Source organism: Macrosteles quadrilineatus, unplaced genomic scaffold (assembly GCF_028750875.1).
Source record: "Macrosteles quadrilineatus isolate MER2022 unplaced genomic scaffold, UCM_ALF_1.0 Scaffold_2__2_contigs__length_208266976, whole genome shotgun sequence".
NCBI lineage: Eukaryota > Metazoa > Arthropoda > Insecta > Hemiptera > Cicadellidae > Macrosteles > Macrosteles quadrilineatus.
The window spans coordinates 40,093,271-40,117,859 of NW_026542595.1; the positions used below are offsets into that span (position 1 = coordinate 40,093,271).

The window sequence follows — 24,589 nt, forward strand, 5'->3', positions numbered from 1 at the left end:
GTTTGCCCAGGGGGTAAAATTCAAGGGGGATAAAAATCCGCTACCCCATTAATAACAACTAGCAACCTGTGTTACTTCGTTACTTCAAAATCCGTGATAATTTAGTGATAAGGGTGAAAACGAATTCGCTAAAAATGGGTCCAGCTATGATAGATAGTTAATCTTAAAGGATCAGCTAAACTGATGTACCACATATTGAAAATCGAAATCAAATCACAAGAGTTGTTTACGACCGAGGTAAAGTCGAGCCCAGAAAATGTTTATCGACCCTCCAGATGGGACTTTTGTAACGAGTAGTGAACGATACATTTCTTTAGGATGCAATTAATCGTACCAGCCAAATATTATTATTTCATAGTCATAGCAATGATATAAAAAAGATTACATAGTGTGGTTTTACAATTTATAAAAAAATTCTGCTTTTATTATTGAAGGACGATAGGCCTATTAATGTACCATAACCTTGTAATAGAGATAGTAAAATAGTTAATCTAATGCATGACATTAGTGCTCCTTCTGAGCAAAATGGAAATTTGTTGTATGTTTGCAACAGAAAAAAGTGTGATTGTGTCAGGTAATGTCGGGACAGGATTCATGTTTTAATAGATTGGAAAACAATGATCTATAAAGAGCTCAGCTGTGGGACCAGAAATGAGTTTTTTTGTATCCAGAGTGATGAAAAACAATTTACCGTTCTTACCCTTCCTACCACTAATTTATATTACAGCTTGAGTGTCTCACCCCATAGCGAACTCGTCAAGGTTGGTTTTCCCAATCACTACAGCACCAGCATTCTCTAGTCTTTCAACCACAGTGGCGTTGTAGGGCGGTACAAAGTCTACCAACATCCGAGACCCACATGTTGTTGGTACACCGACAGTGCAGAAGTTATCTTTGACTGCTATTGGGATACCATCCAAGATACTTCTGCTTTCTCCTTGCGATCAAAACAAAAAATTGGTAAGTAATACAACTAAACATGGCATTCTGATTGGCAAAAATCTTTATAGGGAAAATCCTAAAGTTCTATTGGGTGGAAGCCTCAATTGGTAGGTGTAGCCCCCTCCCTAAAATGGTGGGGGGTATGCTCGTTTTACAACCGGAATCCGAAGGTAATGGTCAGACACTTGAAAACTACCAAAAACAAAACAACAATGGGTTGAGATAATGATCTTGGGTTTATTCACCCAGCGGGTTGTTTTGCCACTTAAGTAATAATAAGTTTGGTTCATGGTGTTTTTAACAAAGTTTATAGAAATCTTTTGCTATTCGTTTCACACCAGAAGAGAATATTCGGACGCAATCGACTGTTGTTGAAAGCGCCGCACGTAGGCTCTCATACGTTCACTCGCGTGTGGCGATGTGTCGATGAATACACTTACCTAGATCCATTCTAGCTTGATCCTTGGTCTGAAAATATTTACAAACAAGAAGAAGGTGTCAAAAATGAGATTTAGCATAAAGACTTGCAAGAGGTCGGCGAAATGGCGATTGTGACTAAATGGTTTTTCGACAAAAACGGTTGTAATGCTATCAGTTGTAACCCCTATTATCCAGGGAAGGGTGATACGAACTGAGTGATATGAACTTCTATATATAGTCTATGGAGGTTACATTCAACTCCGTGGACAACTTTTGTGTTTAATTTAAGCTATTTTGATTTTTTTTATTGTTAAGATGGTGTTAAGTTTATGTACCTATTTTATTACTTTTATGAAGAATTTAATTTATTAGGCTATATAATTCAATGATTTGTTTCATTAATCCCTTGTCAGTGTTGTAAAAAATTTGAGTGGGGGACATTCCATGGTGGTTACATTTTGGGTACCGGAACTTTTCAGATTTTATCTCTTAAACATACAAATATTTTTAAAAAATAGCCTGACATTGGGATCTAAAAAAGACACTTGATTCATTTATAAAAAAATGTCAAGTTTGTATAAATTCGTTTTTTGGGTAGAAAACATTGTAGCCTATTGAGGGACCAATTTCAGAATGGCTCACTTTAAGCTTGATACTTACATACATAGGAAAGTAGTAGACTTATAAATAATCCTGACTACATATCACCTACTTACCCTTCTTGTGCCTCCGAGAGCTTTCTTCAGACTGACGCAAGGATTTCTCTTTGGTTACATTTACAAATGGATTGAGTGGTCTCACAAAGTCTGCTCTTTTCAAACAAGCTTTGCAGAGGTCTGTAGCGGAAAGTGAATCTTCAAAAAAAGCTTGAGAAGCCTGTGACAAAATTCTGGAGCTAAAACGTATGCATGCTCATTCAATACCCTACTAAATCTAGTACATCTATCTACATCTACAGGTCCAAGTTTTATTTGCATGTACATTGTAATGAGACCTTGTGCATGTGATGTATTTTCCTTTCTTAACCACTAAATGGGTCAATTGACTGCCCTGCTTCTGCTTTGCTGCCAGAAGTGGATATTCAGGTTCCATCTCAAAACTAGATCCCAAGATCTATTCGGAAGGAGACATTATGCAATTGGATATCTCTATCACAGATCTAGCAAGGATGCTTCATCATGGGAATATCCTCTGCATTAGTCTCAACATATCTTCTGAACTAGTTATGTGGAATATTCCCAGTGGGAGGGAACTTATAAAATGGGAATCAACTTTTTGGCGGAATGTTTCTTTGGCCCAGGGCTGTTTCCCAAAAAAAAAGTCATTTATGACATTTTTTTAATTTTGATTGTTTTAACACATACTTATTGACAGTTAAAGAACCTTAAAATTATGTTATCTAAGTAAACTCATACAAATTAATCTATGAGTTGTCATTCCATGCAATAATTTCCTGTATAAACAAGTAGGGATTTATGAAACTGAATGGATTTTAATTCTTAAACTAACACCAAAAACTAGAGATAAGTTACTTATTTAAGGATGAATTTCAAATTGTGGAAAAAATTTAGTCCCACAAATGTTTCAACCATTTTTGATTTTATAAAATAAAAAATTAAATTTGTCATACATAGTTTATAATAACAGTTACCATATAAATGCATAAAATATAAACAATAATGATTTTAATAATATGAAAAATATTTCCAAAGAGTGTTTTAAACAGATCGCTAACGGTCCCGAAGTGCAGCATGGCTGATTGAAGATCGCAAATATATATATAAAAAATACAAAAATAAAATGTAATAACAACTTTAAAATAACCATTTAATATGGATCTTTTAATTCATGAGGTTATTTTAAAGCAAACGAAAATATGAAACAGCATTTTTTATTTCATTTGAATGTCCCGCTATCTCGATTTGAATTTCCAGCACTTTTTAAACTTGTCGCCATTACTCACTCGGCGTCTCACGAGAAGCCCGCTCTTCACCAGTGATTGCAGTTTGTTTAGTGAAGTGAAATTGTATGCTATTCTTGTAGTTAATCCTCGTGTTTACCTGTTTATTATCAAAAATCAAGGTAAGTTCTACTCAGTATGTTAATTAAGCAACAGATCGCTAACGTGCATAACTTTTAACTTTTCAGATGAACATTAACGAAAACGCCGTAATATAAGAATACGTAGTGAGCAACATAACCTCAAAGTTTGTTTTCCCGCCACAATGCTCGTATTAAGGCCCTAGTTACTAGAACAACTAAATTTCACAGATCGCTAACGAACAGTTCGCTAACGTTTTCGATCTGTTTAACTGTCGCTAACAGCGATCTGTCTGCTGATGTTAGCGATCTATCTACTATTGTTAACGAGCTGTATAATTGTTACAAGAATGACGTTATGTTTTAGTAAGTTTACGTTTTGACAGTATTGCACAATGTTTACATTAAATCTCTCTTAGCCTAAATATTTGTCAAGTTTATTTTTATCCCTTCAATTGGTTTATATCATGATCGTATTATGCTATCATGCAGCTAAGGACAAGATCGCGACCCTTTTCTTCACGTAGCAATACATTGTTATTTTAAAATATTTCGGATTTTGTACCATATTATTTTACATGGAATTCAAAGTCTATTAAAGTATCAAAAGTAGTCTTTCGGTGTTTTTTGCAATTTTTTTCCAACTGATTATGAAATTTAGCGTCTCTTCATTGTTGGTACCAATTATGGTGTCACAGTGGTGGTTCATGCCGTTTTTAGTTAACTTTATCATGCTAACATAACATGGCAAATGTACACTTTTCTAATCTGTGAATTATTTAAAAACAAATTAATGTAATAATACTGGTTGGATGGCTAAATATTTCAAAATGATTTGTATTGTTTTCACCGTATTTCCCAATTTTTTTATTAATGCTGGAATGATATTAGGTAAGTTTAAACAAGTGAGTACTGCGATTTTGTATCTGGTTTTCAGACTTGCTGGTAAAGTTTGCAGCAATGGGGAAGAAGGTGAACAATAAACATATTCAGAACCCAGAAAAATATGAATAAATAAATAAATAAATATTTCTTTATTGTCACATAACATTTTTTTACATGTAGCATAGCTAAAAAACAGGTGACATTGTCAAATTATGTAATAATAACATTAAATAATATAAATATGAATAGCTAGAATTAAAGATTAATCTAATAATTACAAACCATCCAAAATGTCTTAGAAGAGAAATAAAATTACAATAAAAGGAGATTAAGTGGAAAGTTAAAGATTAAAATAATTACAGAATCGAGCTGTCCATTAAAAATTCATTAATGCTGTAATAAGTTTTACCTAGTAAGAAGTTGGCAAGGCTGCTTTTAAAAGAATTAGTATTTATTAATATTTTTAATTTTGGGTCTAATTTATTAAAAAAATTTTTCCCCATGTAGGAAGGTGTTTTTTCAACAAGTTTGAGATTGTGTCTTCTAGGATACTGAAAATTATTTTTGAATCTCGTATTATACGAATGCTCAAAGTTTCCGCTGCAAAATTGAGGGTAGTTGGATTGTACAGTTAGCAAGGTTTTATAAATAATCAAATTTGGAACCGTCATTATATTTAACTGTTTATAAATTGGTTTACATGAAGCTTTCCATGGTGAAAAAGTTATGATTCGCAAAAACCTTTTTGGGACTTTGAAAATTCTATTTATATCTGTTGAGTAGCCCCAAAATTCAATACCATATTGAAGCATGGAGTAAAAATAAGCGTAATACATCATCACTGAAATTTGCTTAAATGAGCGACAAAAGAAATTAGGAGCAGAGAGACAGCGTCGGTTCAAGGCAAAAATGACCGAAGAGCAGCTAGAAAAGAAGAGAAAAAGAGACAGAGATAGACTAAAACGGTTGAGAGAAGAAAAGGAAATTAAACCGATAAAAGAAATGAAGCCGTCTGAGCAAAAGTAAATAAGAAAGCAATGGCGAAAGTACTGTACGACGTACAGGAAGAAACAAAGAGCTTTGAAAAATGTCTTAAATCAAACCCCTTCATCTTCTGCGAATGAGGAAGAGAATCCCGAAATAGTAGTTTCAAGACAGAAAGAAAAAGGGCGAAAACAGGTTCGTCGAGATAGAGCTAAGGCATATAGGACAATAAACAAGCAGGCAGATGAAATTAAAAAGTTGAAACGGAAAGTAGAAAAATACAAAAAACTACTGCAAAGAGAGATCAAAAATAAAACCAATCCAACGGGTTCGCCATCTCCGAACAAGAAAGTTAAAGAATTGATTGGAACCGAACATGTTTCACCTAAAGTTAAAAAACAACTTTATGTTGGATTCACATTGCAAAAGCAACTGAAAAACCAGATAGCAGGGGTCAATCCTAGAGCGAAAGAAAGACAGATTATGACTAAAGTAATAGGCACAAAAATCTTGAAACGGTATAGAGTCCAGACATATTTGAAAAACATTGTTTCTTATAAACACAATCATAGAGCAAAGAAAGAGGTTGATGGTCAAACAGTTGATATAACTTACACAAGAAAGCAGCATGAGACTGTACGAGTTAAAGAGGCATTGACCTTAAGGTGATTTTTTGAAGATGACCTAGTTTCAAAGATGTGCCCCGGTAAAAAAGACTTCGTCCGAAATGGGAAAAACAAAAAACAACGCCGTATTTTGCTAGACAACATGAAGAACTTGTATACAAAATTCTGCAAAGAAAATCCAAACATTAAGATAGGATATACTACGTTTGTAAAATCTCGACCGTTTTGGGTGACTCGCCCCAAAGCTAGAGACAGAGAAACATGTGCCTGCGTCAACCATGAAAATTTTGAATTCCTGGTTTCTTCATTAAGTTCAGCAAATGTTATCAAAGAAAAGAGTGGTCGTGATGTACTTAAATCCCTTGTTTGTTCCTCAAGGGATGAGAAATGCATGTTTAAACAATGCAAAGAATGCAAAAACAATGGTATTGAATTTAATGACAGCGAAGCAAACGTGAAGTACTCCAAGTGGAAAAATATTCAAGAAGAAAGGAACATTAAGGGGACAAAGAAGAATATTAAAAGAACTGTTAAGGAGGAAATAGTGGCTCCAGTTTCAGAACTCATTGACATGTTTCAGAAAACACTGCCCAAATATAAAAAAACATGTTTTCAGCATGCTTCACCAGGCCAACAAACTGAAAAAGGTTAGAGAAAACCTTAAAGAGGGAGAGCTTTTGCTACAAATAGATTTCTCTCAAAACTACATTTGTAAATTGGGAACCGAAGACCAATCTATGCATTTTGGTGCTTCGAAAAAACAAGTGTCATTACATACCGGTGTAATGCACTACATTTCTCAAGGAGAAGTTGTCTGTAAATCCTTTTGTACGGTTGGAACACCAATGTCACGCGGTTTGGGCCCACATGCGACCAGTGCTGTAGGATGCAGCTGAAAGGCTCCCCTTAACCCACACCGTCCACATATTTTCCGACGGTCCATCGTCACAATACAGGAATAAGGGCAACCTGTATTTCATGAAAGAAATGTTACCTAAGTTTTTTAAAAACTTAAAGGTTTTCACCTGGAACTTTTCTGAACCGGGACACGGTAAAGGGTAGATGGACGGAGTAGGTGGATCAATTAAAAGGACTGCAGACGACTATGTAAAGCATGGTAATGACATATCTTCGGCAGCAGAGTTAGTTAGAGTATTAAGTAGGAATAGCTCTGTAATGCTCGCCGAGGTGTCAAACGGCGAGTTCGTGGAGATGAAAAGCCTACTTCCCACTAATCTTATTGCCCTAAAAGGTATTATGGGAGTGAGACAAGTAAGCTGGAACAGCAGGGGATTTATGTTTGGATCAAAACTGTCTTGCTTCCAGTGCTTAGACACATCAAAGCCGTGCAAGCACTATAACTTAATGGAAATTCGAGACAATGTGACAAAGTCTTCTATTTCCAAGAAAAGAGCTGCTTCTGCTTCATGTAGGCCTACTTCCACACCAAAAACCTAAAAATTGGAAGACGTTTCTTCAGAGGAGGAGTGGTTACCAGAGGTGAAGAAAGAGAAGAGCTTGGCTTCCTCTTCTACGTCAAAGAAGAAATTAACAGTTGAAGAGGTTTTTTCTTGTTCAGACGAAGAGGACATGGTTAAATGTGTACCTGTGCTCAATGAGTCCTCATTGGTAAAAGGCTGTTTTGTCGTTGTTTCTGTGGGAAGTCAAAAGAAAAATAAAAAACCGATTAATTTTGTTGCGGTTGTGCAAACAGAAGTTGACAATGAGGATGAATTGAAAGTGATGTTCATGAAAAACTTATTGAGAGATAAGTCAGTGTATCCATGTTTGCCTCCTGGATTGAATAATAATAATAATAATAGGTTAAATACCTTGTATACGTCCTCAATCCAAGTCGTCTTTTATAATGACTATAGTTTCGGGGCCAACAGCCCCATTGTCAAATTTTCTGTCTTGTTAATTACTGTTTATAGCATTGGTCACCGTTGAAGTACACATATACACATACACTGACACACGAAACATTTATATTTACAGAAAAATTATACTTTTTGGCCGGCCTAAACAAAAGTGATTACATCATTGTGCGGACCGGTACACTGACTGACTGATTCATGTTAGCCGATACCAAAATCGGCTAACATGAATCAGTCAGTCAGTGTAATCACTTTTGTTTAGGCCGGCCAAAAAGTATAATTTTTCAATGTTACGTGTAAATATAAATGTTTTGTGTGTCAGTGTATGTGTATATGTGTACTTCAACGGTGACCAATGCTATAAACAGTAATTAACAAGACAGAAAATTTGACAATGGGGCTGTTGGCCCCGAAACTATAGTCATTAAAAAGACGACTTGGATTGAGGACGTATACAAGGTATTTAACCTATTATTATTATAAGTCAGTGTACGTAATGGACGAAAAAGACGTATCATATGTTTGTTATGATCAAATTTTTGGAGTTCTGCCAAGCCCATCAGTTGTAGCAAAGAGGGAAAACATTTTGTATAAATTCAAAAACAGCGTACCACTGTAATGTTTTTTGTTGTTGTCATACTGGTTCTAAAATGAAAATTGTCACCTTCATTTCTAGAATTTTATATATCTTGTGCTTGTAATCTCCCAAGAGTCATTAGTATTTCTTTCTTTTGTAGGACTACTGTTTTGATTTACGTAATACTCCAAATTTTTGTTGCTGTTGTTATACTGGTTCTAAAATGAAAAGTGTCACCTTCATTTCTAGAATTGTAATTATCTTGTTCTTGTAATCTCCCAAGAGTCATTAGTATTTCTTTCTTTTGTAGGATTACTGTTTTGATTTACGTAATACTGTAGTTTTGATTGTTTTACTATAGGCCGCGATAGATCGCTGACGTCAGTGACAGATCGCTAACGCCGTTACAGATCGCTAACGCTGACGAAAACTCAAAAAATCCAGTAAAATAGACTTTTCATATTTAAGGTTAATAACATGAAATAATTTAATCTATTCTTACACATAGGTAACCTAAAAATCTAATCCATACAAATTTAGATTCGAACATAACTTGAAATTTAAATGTTTTAACCATGCCAGTTGGTTTAATATTCGTCTATTTGTACCGTTTATATATACATAAAACTTAAAATTTTTTATTATTATATGTAGAATACATTGTTGTAAGTATGTTTTATCCTATAAGAACGTTAGCGATCTGACAAAATTCTCTATGTTCGGCCATTAAAAATTACAAACAAAATTGTAAATATTAAAATTAAGCTATGCTAAGGCTGATATTATGTTTGTAAGGTTATTTTATAACAATTAACAAAAAAATAAATTTACTTCTCTATAAAAAAAAATTAAAATTTTTTCCCCCCATTTTGTCCCACAATTAGATAATAACCCTTATAAACGAAGCACTTTATTTTTAGAACTCATATTTAAACATCCTTTGGCCTAACATAACTTATTCATAACAATCTATCCCTTGAGATTTAAAAATTCCCTGTGTCCTAATGTTTTTTAGCTTAATTTGGCATTGTTAAAGGAGTTAGGCCCACAACTTTCAACATTGCCATACTATAGACATCACAGAAACAAAACGACCCTGGGCCTTTTTGCGCCGCGCAGGTTTAAAGGGTATGCCACACCCACCGGCGCAAACCAAGTGATCTTTTCGTTTCTGCGCAGGTCGTTTTATTCTTGGGATGTCTATAGAACAAGTGCATTAAAACTTTAAAACAAACAAAAGGGAAACTAATATGCCTAGTATTAACTTTATTCATTGAATTTTTAAACACTGAAAACCAAAGATTTTTTTAAATGTATAACAAGGTTAAGTTTAGATCAGTAAGCATTAAACTAACTTATATTTTATCTACATCTAACTTAAAAATAGAATGTAAGAGTGCTCTAATAAAAGTACCAGTATGAAATTAGAAATTTATCATAACCATAGCTAAACTGTTTTTAAGAGTAAACTTAGGCCTAAGTTAATTTAATTGGAATGAGCTGAAATATGAAAATTTAGTTTTTACTAGGCAAAAGAGAGAATATTTCCAGATGTAAATTTAGGTACAATATCTTTTTGACAAATTATCCAACATAGCCTACTTAATATAATACCCCCACCGCAGCAAACCTGCAGACTAAGGCCCCGGCCACACGAAGTTAAGGGGTTCGACAACACATTGAATCAAATGAGAGTGGCCACACGAGGCGAAGTTTAGCCGCATGTATGGTTGAGCCGCGCCATGTCGTCCCTTGACCGCGCGAAGTTAAGCCGCGTTGGAGGGGATGACACACGTAGTCTTAAGAGAGTGGCCACACGATACGGTTTGACCGCGCGGCAGCCGCGCTTATTGAAGATATTCTTCGGACATTTCCATTAGTTTTAGCGAATTTCCCTATAGGGAAGTAGCTATTACCGTAGGTCTCATGGTAAGACCTAGGCCCGGGACCGATTTACTTTTTCATTTTGATGTCCCCAGAGGCCAAAAACACCATTCGTTCAAATTTTTATATATCTATATATAGAGATATATATATATATATATATATGTATCCATCCGCACGATAACTTGAGTAATTTTTGTCCGATTTTGATAAAATTTGATTTTAAGGTGTAAGGCGGGATAAACTCGAACGAGTTCGCGAACCAGCATGATCGGACTATGGGAACAGGGGTTTATAGGGGGGTTTTATGGGGTAAAAATAGGTTTTTCCCATTGTTGACCCAAAAAAAATAAAATTTTGCAAAATCTTTTCAAACCATTTTGTAGAGCTTAAAAATCAAATAATTTAGTATATTGAAGTGTTACTATGCGCCTAATGGTTACGGAGAAAATTCCAAAAAAATGTAAATTTTAAATTCCCATGTTATTCTTATGGAGAATGAGTAAACTGTTGTAGTTTGCTTGTTTATGAACATATTTTGATCAAATTTGGAAAATGTTTTTATTTCTTACTAACTATTAACATTTTACAAAAAAAGTTTTACCCTCCCTGATGCAGCAAACCTAAGTACCTGTTAAAATAATTCTATTTAAATAGGAAATAAATGTTAAATTTTTAAGTAGACATTTTAGTGTAAATCCAATCAGACATACGGAAATTCGCTTAGTCTGCAGGTTTGCTGCGGCGGGGGTATTTTAGTTTGTTTTAGCGAATTTCCCATATAGGGAATATTAGCGAATTTAATAAGCTATTACCATAGTACTCATGGTAAGACCTGGACCCGGGACCGATTTACTTTTTCGTTTTGAGGTCCCTAGAGGCCAAAAACACCACCCGTTCAAATTCATATATATATATATATATTTATATATATGTCCGTTAGCGCGATAACTCGAGCAAAACTCATCCGATTTTGATGAAATTTGGTACAAATGTGTAAACCTACGTTTATTCAAACGAGTTCGCGAACCAGCATTATCAGACTATGGGAACAGGTGTTTATGGGGGGTTTTATGGGGTAAAAATTGGTTTTTCCTGTTTTTAACCCTAAAAACTTAAAATTTAACATTTTCTTTCCCAACCATTTTGTAGAGCTTAAAAAAAAACAAATAATTTAGTATATTGAAGCGTTATTATGCGCCTAATGGTTACGGAGAAAATTCCAAAAAACTGTAAATTTAAAATTCCCATGTTATTCTTATGGAGAATAAGTAAACTGTTGTAGTTTGCTTGTTTATGAACATATTTTGATCAAATTTGGAAAATGCATTCATATCATTCTAAACTATTAACATTTTACAAAAAAAAAAAAAACACATTTTTACCCTCCCTGTTGCAGCAAACCTAAGTACTCGTTAAATTAATGTTATTTAAATAGGGAATAAATGTGATATTTTTAAGGAAACATTTTTGTGTAAATCCAATCTAGCAAATGGAAATTCGCTTAGTCTGCAGGTTTGCTGCGGCGGGGGTATTACCTTATTGTGTATTTGTTACCGGTTGTATGGTGTTCAAACAATGTTTGATGTTATTGTCAGACGTTCCTCATTAATTGAACTTCTCATAAGTGTATCTTCTTTAGTTATGTGGTCGAAGTATTTCAAGTAACTCGTCAAACGATGCTACAGACATACGGATATAACCAAAAAACTCCAAACTATGGTTTCGCATATGCTCGTAAAAGGTTTGGAACACAAATGGTTTTTCCGTTATGAAGGGATGGACCCAATTGTTTCTGTTAACATTTGGTTCCAGATCACTACACGCTTCTAATGCACAAACTAACATAAGTGTTTCGTCCATGACTAAAAAGAGTGAACTGAACTAGGTATTAATAGAGTACTGATACTGGGAAAACCCAACAGGAAGCGGTTCATCCGCCCCGTGTGGCCAGGAACTTCGTGCGAAGATAAGCCGTGCGGCTTAAATTCGCCTCGTGTAGCCGGGGCCTAAGCGAATTTCCATTTGCCTGATTTGATTTTCAATTAAATTTATTTCAATGACATTAGGTATAATGATTACCTAGGTTTGCTGCTACAAGGAAGGTAATAAAGTGTGTTTTTAGTAAAACGTTAATAGCTTAGTATAAAAGAAATAGATTTGCCAAGTTTGATGAAAATCATAATAACATCTAATATATAAAATTCTCGTGTCACAGTGTTTGTCTGCAAACTCCTCCGGAACGACTTCACCGATCGTTATGAAATTTGGTGTGTAAATTCTGTAGGTATGCGAATCGGACGTAAACTATTTCCCGTTTCGAAATTCTTAGAAGGGCTCCGCCCCAGTGGCTCTGGAGTTTCCCATGTTAACCTTATGAGAAATGGAATTAATGAATCTTAACAGCTGTTTCAATTAAACAAGTTGGTTCTGTTCTATGATGTTCAATAGCATTAAAGTTACAAGGATTACCAACAGGGTGCAGCACTATTATTTCTTTTACATTTATGACAACAGCTAATTTGCAACCAAAAGGTGAGTGAGCGTAGCGAACGAACTTCAACCTGGAGGCGAGTGAGCGTAGCGAACGAGCTAACCCGAAGGCAAGTGAGCGCAGCGAACGAGCTCCAACCTAAAGGTGAGTGAGCGTAGCGAACGAGCTCCAACCCGAAGGTGAGTGAGCGTAGCGAACGAACTTCAACCAGGACGTGATTGACGAGGGAACGAGATCATCTTGAAAATTAAACGTAACGGTACTTTCTTTCCATCGGTCTGTCTTAGGGGAAACCTATAACTTAGGCGATACGAAGTTCGCCGGGTCAGCTAGTACTAATATAAATAAATGTGAAAATTTGTGCGTTTGATTATTTAAACTTCAATTACACGTTAACTACTGGACGGATTGGGCTGAAATTTGGTATGATGATAGCTCGAACGTTCCCGATTAACATACAGCTAGACATATTATTATGAATTTGAACGGATGGTGTTTTTGGTCTCTGGGGACATCAAAACAAAAAAGTAACTTGGTCCGGGGTCCAGGTCTTACCATGAGACCTAGGGACCTTATTCCCTATGGGAAATTCACTGTAAAACCATTTTTATTTACTAAATAAGTTGGTAAGTGAGATTAAGTTAGGGCCTATGTCATCTCTGTAAGCAAGAACTGCCTTCGGTGCGGGGAGGTAGGTCACATCCGTAAGGACTGCCAAGTCGAGTCCTGTTTCCTTTGGAAAGAAAATGGGCTCGCTGACCTTGAAGCATATAGCTGGGTCTGGACAGTGCAGTGTATTTAAATCTGCACTACAACAAGCGAAAGCCCTCCCACGAAGATAAGAATCCTTCAATGCAATCTTGAGCGATCCAGGACGGCTGACGCACTTCTATGTCAGCTTGCCCTAGAACACGATGTCGACGCGCTTTCAGTCAGCGAACAGTACCAGTACCGTGATAGGGACCCAGCTTTTTGGTTCCCTGATAGTCTTCGTACTGCTGCAATCTGGGCGTGTAATGCAGCTACAGTACAAGTACGGGGTCACGCGAAGGGCCGAGGTTTCGTTTGGGTTCGGTGCCGGGATGTCACTTACTTTAGTGTCTACCTCACTCCCAATGAGGCCATTCGTGACTTTCGTGAGAAGATAGACCGCCTGGAAGAGAGCGTGCGCAATACCACAGGACACGTCGTCGTGGGTGGGGATTTTAATGCTAGGGCTGTCGAGTGAGGAATGACCCTCACAAATTCCCGGGGCAAGTACATTCTGGACTTTGCTGCCAGAGCCGGACTCGTCGTCAACGAGGGCAACACACCAACTTTCCGGCGCCCTGGGATGCGGGGAACGATCCCAGACATTACCCTTCCATCTGAGTTTCTTTTGCCAAGGATCAGAGCCTGGAGAGTCCTGGGAGGATTACACGGCCAGTGACCACCAGTACATAATTTTTGACGTCCTGGATGGTCATCAGAGACAAGTGGCAGCGTTGTGTCAAGTGCCCGTTCGATGGAACATTCAAAAACTGGACAGGACGTGGCAAAATTCAAAGGAGCCATCCTATGAAGAACGCCGGTGGTTCATCCTGCAACTGGCGTGCCTCACGCAGAGGCGTTAGTTGCATCCACGATGAAACTGATTGTCTCGGCCTGCGATGAGTCTATGCCTCGCAGGAGATACCTCCTAGCCACCCTATAAGCATCCGACTTACGCCGTCTGTCTAGGGGTTCTCTAGCCCTGGTAGCAAGTCTTCTGGCCCTCAATGCTGCTCGACGCAATTCCACAATCTCGGCAGTCCACCAGTATTTAGGACGATTATTGCACCGGTATCTCCTGCGAGGCATAGACTCATCGCAGGCCGAGACATTCAGTTTCATCGTGGATGCAACTAACGCCTCTGCGTGAGGCACGCCAGTTGCAGGATGAACCACCGGCGTTCTTCATAGGATGGCTCCATTGAATTTTGCCACGTCCTGTCCAGTTTTTGAATGTTAAATTGAATGCTAAATTCAGCCGTTGTTGCTGCGGGGGACCTCTCACCTTGTCAGTATGGATTCAGGATGGGGCGATCAACGATTGATGCGATTAAGGAGGTGAAGCAAGCCGTGATGAGAGCTGAGGATTTTAACCACTACTCTCGCAGGGTTGTGCTGCTCGTAACGCTCGATGTGCGAAATGCATTTAATTCGGCGAGGTGGTGCGATATGCTGGCCGCTCTGGAGAACACCTTCAACGTGCCGGCATACCTCATGCGCATCATCGAGGTTTTGCCTCCTAACGTATGACACTGCGGAGGGCCCGCGGACGATGAGTGTCACTTCTGGTGCTGCCCAAGGTTCCATACTCGGCCCAGACCTCTGGAACGTCGCTTATGACAGCCTTCTGAGGTCTGAAATGCCTGAGGAAACTGTTTTGGTTGGGTACGCAGACGACGTTGCAGCTTTGATAGCTGCATGTAGCGTTGAGCTGGCTCAGCTAAAGCTAAACCGAGTTATGCGTACCATAAACGCATGGATGGCAGACCACGGTCTCTCGCTTGCTCTGAGCAAAACCGAGATCGTGATTTTGACAAAAAAACGGATTGACACCATCGTGCCGTTGAGGGTGGGAGCCGTCGAGGTTCAAACTGTTCGTTCTGCCAAGTATCTTGGGGTCATGGTAGACAGCAAGCTTAGCTGGCGGGATCAGATCTTCCGTACAGCGGACAAGGCCGCTAGGGTGGTTTCTTCACTTAGCCGGTTGATGGCCAATGTCGGAGGGCCTCGGTCCAGTCGTAGAAGGCTGTTAATGTCTTCGGTCCAGTCCGTACTCTTGTACGGTGCGGAGGTGTGGGCAGACGCACTAAATAAGGAGGCATAAAGGACAGGATGCGGCTCGCCCGAGTGCAGTGTCAGGCAGCACTGAGGGTAGCATCTGCCTACCGAACAGTGTCCGAGCCCGCCATCCTGGTGATTGCTGGCGTCATCCCCGTCAAACTTTTGGCGGCGGAGAGAAAGGCAATTTACCGGTGCCGTGGGGAGGACGAGGCACGAACAGAGGAACGCACCCGCACCTACCAGCTGTGGTAGGAGGGCTGGGAACAGGAGACACGGGGACTCTGGACCAGGCGACTGATACAGCAAGTCCAACCTTGGGTTGATCGGCGGTACGGAGAGTTGGACTTCTACCTCATCCAATTTCTGACGGGACACGGCTTTTTCCGGTCGTACCTGTTCAGGATGGGCAAAGCCGTGTCACCCGACTGCATATACTGCCCAGGCATTCTCGATGACGTGGAACACACATTTTTCCACTGCCAGCGCTGGGAAAGGCCCCGCCTGGAGGCTCAACAGTTAGTAGGACTGCTGTCGGTGGACACGGTCATACCGATTATGACGGAGGGTGAGGACAATAGGACCTGTGTGTCACATTATATCCAGGGTATTCTCCGCGCCAAGAAGATCGACCTTGACCGGGATGCGGTGTAGGTCATTAAGAATCTAAATGCCAGAAACGGTGCGAGCCCTGAGGGCTTAGGTCACATGTTGGCCTGACTTGTAATGTGGAAGTAATGTGACAAACAATTCCAGGTCTGTCTCCAACAGAGTAGAGGGGGTTTTTTAGTGAGTAGTCTGATAATTTTCAGGAGTCTCACACTACAGGCTGGCTACCTGTGTGCGTAAAAACATTTTCCCTCCACTCCCTTAAAAAAAAAAAATTTCATCTCTGTAGCTACATTCATTGCAAACTACCGCAAAGGTTCGGATTTTCCCGCTGGAAGGTAAAATACCGTAAATCAAGCATTAACTTAAGCTTATATTTTTATTTTGTACGCCTCATGATGAATACTTTTAAGTTTTATTAAGTTAATTTTTAGTTTCTTTGGATGAGGTAGTTTCCAGAACTCACCTTAAAGGTTTTATAAGACGTGTTTAAATTGTTCCTAGACACAATCACAACAACTTTCTTAAATGACTTTTTTGTCGCCGAGGCTTCCTGTACACAACACGCCCCACTAGACTACTAGACACCACGCCTGAAAAACTTGCTTAAACATCGTGACAGGGTCGTTTCCTATACTAGACACCTTACCAAGATTGCTAGACACCATGCCCAGATTACTTGACACCATTAACTTACCGGTACCTAGCCCTCCGAGTGTTATGTGTCGTAAAAGCGACTCATAACACACTTTGTGTAGTGTTTTGTGTCGCTTTTGCGACTCACAAACACTGTTTACGGCGAAGGCTCTATGACTGACTAAATCGGATTGAACTGGATCGAGTTAGGTATCGTTTTTTTTGACAGATTCTAAGCTTTCTCCCGAGGTCTGTCTCTAAGCGCTTTTTTTCTCGAGCCGATCATAATTGTAGCAGACAGCTGACGTGCATATTTGTAAACAGCTTGGTTAACCTCGCACCGATGACTGATGTGTTTTATTACGTTTATCATTGTTTTAGTGTTAAAAATCAAAAGTAGTGATATACATGGTGCATTATAAGAAGATTTAAGTGATTTTGAAGGGCTAGTTGATGATCCTGAAGAAGTAGGTAGTGATATTGATGTAAATTTTTAGCCAGATTCCTAGCTATGGTTAGGCTATGCATTCTTAGCTAAACGCTATGTACCGAAATCTGTTTTTTGCCATTATTTATTTGCAAATCTACTTCCTTATATTATTATATTTTTGGAATCCTCATAAAATTCTGAACACAGTGGCTATTTTAAAATCTTTGTAGACCTATATCTATAAATTATAACAATTTATTGAGCGCAAACATAAATTTTTTTCATTTATTTGATAATTTGTTAGAAATGTTAACCCCACAAAAATTGTCTAACATTTTTTGTAATGTTTTATATGTTACATTGAAGTCCATAATTTTCCAAACAAAATGATAATATAAAACAGTATACTTTAGGCCTACCTACATTGTTTTAAAGTTTCTAAGATAGGCCGACATTTTAATAAAACCCTGCGACTGCGCAATAAATGGGCGAACATTACTTAAGACCAAAACTAGAGACACTTGGAGGGTTTAATTACTAGACACCATTACCTAGATTAACCTAACCTAACCATAATTTGGGCATGGTGTCTAGTAATGTAGGTAATGGTGTCTAGTAAGGTTTGCTTGGTGTCTAGTAATCTAGGTAAGGTGTCTAGTAATCTAGGTAAGGTGTCTAATAATCTTGGTAATGGTGTCGGGTACAGTTTCTTAACTGGGCTGTAGGCCTATACTAATATCGATTGAAACCATCGATTCGATTAGTAAACCTTCATGCGAATTTTTCACCATCAGCAGGTTTGGTTGGTTAGGTTAGGTTATGATAGTTTAATTTTATAATAGATATATTTAAAAGTATCGATTATTGATCAATATTTTGAATTCGGTAGTTTCAATCGATATTAGCATAGCCCAGTCAAGAAACTGTACCCATGGTGTCTAGTAATCTGGGTGTGGTGTCTAGTAATCTTGATGGGGTGTCTAGTATAGTAAACTGCCCTGTCACGATGTTTAAGCGAGTTTTTCAGGGGTGGTGTCTAGTAATCTCGGCATGGTATCTAAGTTACACGAAGTGTCGGCAACAAAAAAGTCATTTGAGAGAGTTGTAGTGTTGGTGTCTACAAACAGGTTAAAAACGTCTTATAGGACGTTTTAAGTGAGTTCTGGGAGGTAATTAAATAGGGTGGGGTAACCAAATACGAAAAATCCCACTCCCCAGAGCCATACACCTAACTTACCGGCCTATTTATTTAAAACACAGAGGATACACGTCCGGTAACCAGACGAGGATTAAGCGTCCGGTAGTGACGTCACCGGGTTATGGGGTCCCGGTACGCCATTACCATAACGATACGATGTTCGGCCAGCGTTGTTCGTGGTGTAGTGAATAGAGTGCTCGGCTGATATCCAAGAGGTCCCTGGTTCGAAACCCATCGGTTTCTTTTACTTTTTGTCACAGATTTTGCTTTGAATGTAATTTCTTCTTAGGCCCCTAACTGTACATCTTTTGTTAGAATTTTTGGCATTTATAATTTTATGTTATGAAGAGAATTGAACCTTCATTTGATTTTTTTCATTATCAGCAAGTTTGGTTGGTTAGGTTAGGTTATGACAGTAACTGCCGGACGCCTAATCCACGTCCTGTTACCGGACGTGTATCCGCTGCGTATTTAAAAACTATGCCTAGGCCCACAGGCTATGAGAAGGCCTATGGACCAATCTATAAACATTCAGTCTGCACAAAATCGGACGTAGGCCTAGGCCTATGGCAATATTGCAACCATAACTTAATAACTAGAATCAAGAATCAAGTCTAACTAGGAATCAAAAACTACATTTTCACTTGGCTAGGCCTACATAATTTACCTTAGCAATGTTTAACCTTAACATTTTGATGGGTCGATAGTTGTTGTGTTTTATTTAGACCAAACCTACGCCTATATACTTTGTCAAAGTGATGAGTAGGCCTAAAGTAAACCACAATAAAATTTGCAATCGACTTGAAGTTTCATTTGAATGTATGTACAAGACAAGGGGCTTATAGGACACTTATTGTGTTAATTTCCATAATGGTTTATAAATTCAAAAACTTTCTGTCAACGGAACGACCGAACTAATTAATGACTAAAACTAAACTAAACGACAAAATAACAACACGGAAATAGGTTAGAGACAAGAGACAAGCGTCTTTGCGTATGAGGACTGAGGAGGGAGGATTAGATAGATAGGATAGAACTTCTATGGTCTATGCAGCCACAAAGCCAGAGCAGAGCAACTAAGGGGAGAAGGGAGAAGGGATCGTGTATCGTGGCGTGGGTCAATCATCGAAGTATATAAAGGCGGCCGAGATATAACACAACAAGTTGTGTTATATACTTCCATGGGGTCAATTAAATTAATTCAATTCAATTCACATCACGGAAACTGAGCAACTGACACCGTCCGTGACACCCCCCCCCCCCAGACTGACAAAAACAAAACTTTTTTTGGTTTTCTTAATGCCTTTGGCTGACTTGGTATTTCAACACCATGTAGTCAATTATACACCACAAACTTATGAATTTAATATCTTTTTATCGTCTTGTGGTTGCCTGGGTTAATAGTTTTTCACATTTATCTGTGACAAACATATAGATTTTTGTTACGGTAGTCACTAATGACATTTATGTTTATGTTTTGTTTTGTTTTTGAGTTTTAGTTAGTATGTACACTTTAAAGAGGGATAATTCTAAGGGTGAGAATATTCAAGGATATAAGGTTTGGATTTGAGATGCTCTTCTCGGCCAGAGGTCCATCAGGCCTAACCTAACCCTAAGGGAGGGGGGACCACGGAAAGAAGAACCCAACCCAATGCCACAGGATATTGTTTTGTGAGTGAGGGTTATTCGCTGTGTGAGTTTATATATATTTCTTGATTGTTTGTAGATAGTTATTTATTTCTCTATACATTTCAGTGTCTAGGCTAGCAAGTATTTCTCTTATTTTGTTTTTTAAGTCATAGTTTGTTATTTTGTTTATTTCTTTAAAACATTTCTTCCTGGGGAAATTCGCTAAAACTCTTTGAATGAGTAAATATGATTTGCCAACAAAAACATTCTATACCCTTTTTGAATTTTGCTTCCGGCAGGTTCAGATGGTTCCGAGCTGTACAAGGGAGTTTGTTAAAAAGCTTATATCTCTGTATGCAATAGCTAGATTGGACCTGTTTTAAATCTAACATAGGGTTCATTCAAGCCGCCCTTCCTCCTAGTATTGTGAGGGTGGATATCACTTCGGAGTTCGAGAGAGCACATTAGTTGATCTTTTACATGCGAATGACAAAGCCATATCGGTAGCTAATTTTTTGAAAAGCGAAGTCTGATTTCCGGTCACGGAAAGTAAGTAATATTTTAATATACTTATGTTCATAAATATAAATCAAAAAGTGCGAATTAATGAGCTGGTGTCACCTGTCTACCATGTTATCTTATGGGACGTCTGTAAATTATATTTTAACAGAACCCTCAGTGTGAAATATCCACCGTCAGTTAATATTTATTAATTATGGTCCCAGACTCCGGTTTTTACAGCGTTGTTTTTTAAATTGTTATTACTTTTGTACAAAACTTCATGAAAAATGATTATTAAAATGTCTTACAACGTTTTAGTTGCACCAGGGCTGTATGAAGTGCTCCGTGCTGGCCGCGACAATGCTAAGATGTGGCGCAGCGAGACGCTTAATCCCTCATGACGCACGGCCGCCTTTAACTCCAGGCCGTGGCCTTCGAATTGGCAACGTCTCAAGTGGTGTTGTAACAGCTGTTTTGATTGGAAGCAGCTAATGGTATTTGTGTATTTACGAAAGATTGGTTACTGGACTATGACAATATTGACTCCGCTTAAAATGTACAGATATAGATTTTTAATTAATATAGTTTCTGTTTTCAATTCTATATGTTTTATTTTCAATATGTTAATAAATTTATGTTCATAAATTTAAATCAATAAAGTGCGAATGATCTGATGTCACCTGTCTGCCATGTTATCTTATGGGGACATCTGTCACTAAACAACGCCACTTGCGACGTTGCCAATTCTACCATGCCGCGGCCTGTAGTTAAAGGTGGCCGTGGTATGATGCGGAAATGTTCGGCTCGGCGCTGTTGGGTGGGGGGGGTTGGGTTTCTGCCGGGAAGGTCTCGTGTCATCAGCCGAGTACGCAGGCCCGTATTTAGAATCTATGAGGCCCCCGGCGGCTCCAACAATCCGATCGAAAAAAGACCTAGGCCAAGTCCATTAATTTCTTGCGTGAGCACTGACCACGCACTGTCACGTCATGTCAGTCTCCTCCGATCAAGTCGGAATCATGAACCATGAACGACTCATGTGGCCACTGAGAAATGGCGAACATCTAGCGCGTCCGTGTAGACATCATCATCGTCTCCCTCGGTCACGAAAACGTGATCGTCATCCTGCACGATAGCGGCAAGATCATGAACATCCCTCGCGGCCGTGTAGACATCATCATCCGTAAGTCAGACCAAGGCCCCACTAGAAAAACCAGACCCCCTGGATACTATATATGGATTAGTTTAGTGGATTGGAGCAAGGCCGCACTAGATAGATATACGGAGTCATGATGGACCTGTTCTCTCTCTCCCTCCGCTGTCCTGTCCGCCACGCTCACCGGGCTACGCCGCTTATAGCGTCTCGGTTTCCGCACCCGCAGACTGATGAGAACCTCTTTAGAGAAGGAGTGGGGGGCGTGACGTCACTCTGCTCTTAAGGGAACACCATTACCGTAACGAGACGAAGTGATTCCATAGTACGTTCCATAGTAGACGTTCGAGGCATAGTTGATAACGACCCGGACTCGTGATCTGGAGGTCCCCAGTTCGAATCCCGCCGGCGAGACTAACCTTTTGTCCAAGGTTTTGCTTAGATTGCGAATACTTCTTAACTTGCTACACACCATAAAGCTTTCTATAGACTTTTCATTAACTTAGGCCTACAAAATTCCTTTGGCTAATAAGTTAGCCCACATTTAATTCAAAGTCATTTCTTTCCTAATAAAGATAATTCCTAATTTGTGTTTTATTTCTGTCTAATAAAGTAAGTCTTTGTCTTAATCTTATAATTATGAATTATTTTAAGAATAAATAGATTTAATAAGTTACAATATAAATTTATTAATGAAATCCAAATATTAGATAAGTTGTTGGTTGAATTAGCTACAGGGTAAGTTAACAATGGTAAATTTTCAAAATGGTGGGGTTTCCAAAGTGGATGATATTATTCTAGGCTTATTGGGTTTGTTTCTTCTAGAGTACAGTACTAATTACTATTTGAATATGAGCTCTTAATCTCATGGAGGGGTGGTCGTGCCGGTTCGAATGATATATTAGGCTTCTTTAAAATGTAGATAATTTAATTTAGTTATTGTTCTGAAATGCTAGGTTCGTGATGCTATTAATATAATATTTTGAAGTCCAAAGAAAGATTCCAAATGGTTTCACTGAATTTAATGAAATAATGAAATAGAATTTGAAGATTAAATTTTGAATAAAAGTTCAATTTGAAATATGTATATATCTTGATGAGTTGAGTTAATTGGGCCTAGTAGGCTATACTGATTAAATGTCCAATGAAGATTAAATTTGTCCTTAGTTAAATAAGATGGATGATGGTTACCAAATTTGGAGTGTCTGTCTTCTTATAAATTGGTACTCTTCAATGCACTTGTCCAATACTTTTGGATGATGAGAAAGTTAAATTTTAGGTTTTACTTTGGGATTATGAATTTTAGTTTAAATTAAACACAATTTCCAATAGAATGATGTTCACACTGTGAAGAGTTGGCAGGATCTGGGGAGAGGCAATGGTAGAAGCTCAGGAAGTCCATGTCCATTGTTGAAGTGATGTACAGCTGGTTAATTTACATGAATGACACTTGCCACAGTAATTTTGATTTTCTTTGGATAATTTTGAAAAATGATACTATATTTAAGATGTTATTACTATATTGCAATTTTCTTACAATTATATATTATTCTAAATAAATGATTATTGTTGGTTTTTGATGAGTAATTAATAGGTATGGAGAGAATTTGGATAAATATTATATTGTAACATAAAATAGGATGATGTTTCTGTGAGGTGATGGGATATTATATAACATTGAACAAAATTGAATAAAATACTTAACACATTAACAAGAGGAACAAATTAAATAACTGATAACACATTATCAGGGGCATTAACAGACATGAGAGAAAATATACAAAATAAAAGAGAAATTAATGTTAATGATGAATGAATGACATGTAATATTACAAATTGTACATATTTTGTTAGAATTTGAGGCATTTATAATTTTATTTTTTATATCAACAAATGTTAAAATTAATTTTATAATTACAAATTAATCATAAGTAAACCTTTATTAGATTTTTATTTTATATCTTTTTTATATCATCAGCAAGTTTGGTTGGTTAGGTTAGGTTATGACAGTTTAATTCTATAATTACATATTTTAAAATTAGTTTTAAATTAAATATTTTAATATTAATTTTATAATGAAATATTTTAAAATTAATTTTATCCTACTAATATTATAAATGAGAAAGTTTGGATGTATGTATGGATGTATGTTTGTGACAAGTGAACGCATTAACCACTGGACGGATTTTGCTGAAATTTGGCATGATGATAGCTCACATTCCCGATTAACATATAGGCATATTCTTATTTCAAAAATCCTTTCGGGCTCCGCCCCAGTGGCTCTGGAGTTTCTCATGTTAACCTTATGAGAAATGGAATTATTGAATCTTAACAGCTGTTTCAATTAAACAAGTTGGTTCTGTTCTATGATGTTCAATAGAATTAAAGTTACAAGGATTACCAACAGGGTGCAGCACTATTATTTCTTTTACATTTATGACAACAGCGGGGACGCGGAAAGGTCGCCCCCGGAAACATCACCCCCCTACGTCATATTGACGTCAGAGACCGGGGGGTGATGTTTCCGGCCGCGGACATTCAATTTCAGTTGCAGCATGCACTCGTCGATATGACGAGTTATTTTAGAGTTTGCGTATAATTTAGATAATTATATCCACTTATCATATACAATTACCAGATTTTCTAATTACAATTTATGTTAACCGTATACGCTACCCCCGATCGTTTTTTCAAAATGCACACCCCGGAAAGGTCCCCCCCTGCCATGATCACCACCGGTATACCTGCTGTAGGGCTTGGGCTCCTGACTCGAGCCAGCTATTATTCACAAGGGTGGAGACTGTCCCATATTACCACCGCTCGACTGAACTCTCGTGAATGTGAAGGAGAAGGATTTTAACTTGCATGAATGGGAAGGATTTTGTATTATTACGCAAAT

At 37.9% G+C, this 24,589-nt stretch overlaps 1 protein-coding gene across 1 annotated transcript in view; it reads right to left on the bottom strand.

Annotated features, from left to right (window-relative positions):
• The window catches only part of LOC128986573 (glutamyl-tRNA(Gln) amidotransferase subunit A, mitochondrial-like), a 39,267-nt gene extending 19,878 nt beyond the window's left edge, over nt 1-19,389 (bottom strand). Inside the window, exons 1-3 of the mRNA XM_054407007.1 lie at nt 19,078-19,389; nt 2,079-2,238; nt 742-937 (exon numbers count right to left, since the gene is read on the bottom strand). Of these exons, the coding sequence (XP_054262982.1) occupies nt 742-937; nt 2,079-2,238; nt 19,078-19,101 (380 nt within the window). The 5' untranslated portion in view covers nt 19,102-19,389. The remainder of the gene's footprint in view (nt 1-741; nt 938-2,078; nt 2,239-19,077) is intronic.
• Nucleotides 19,390-24,589: the final 5,200 nt, after the last annotated feature.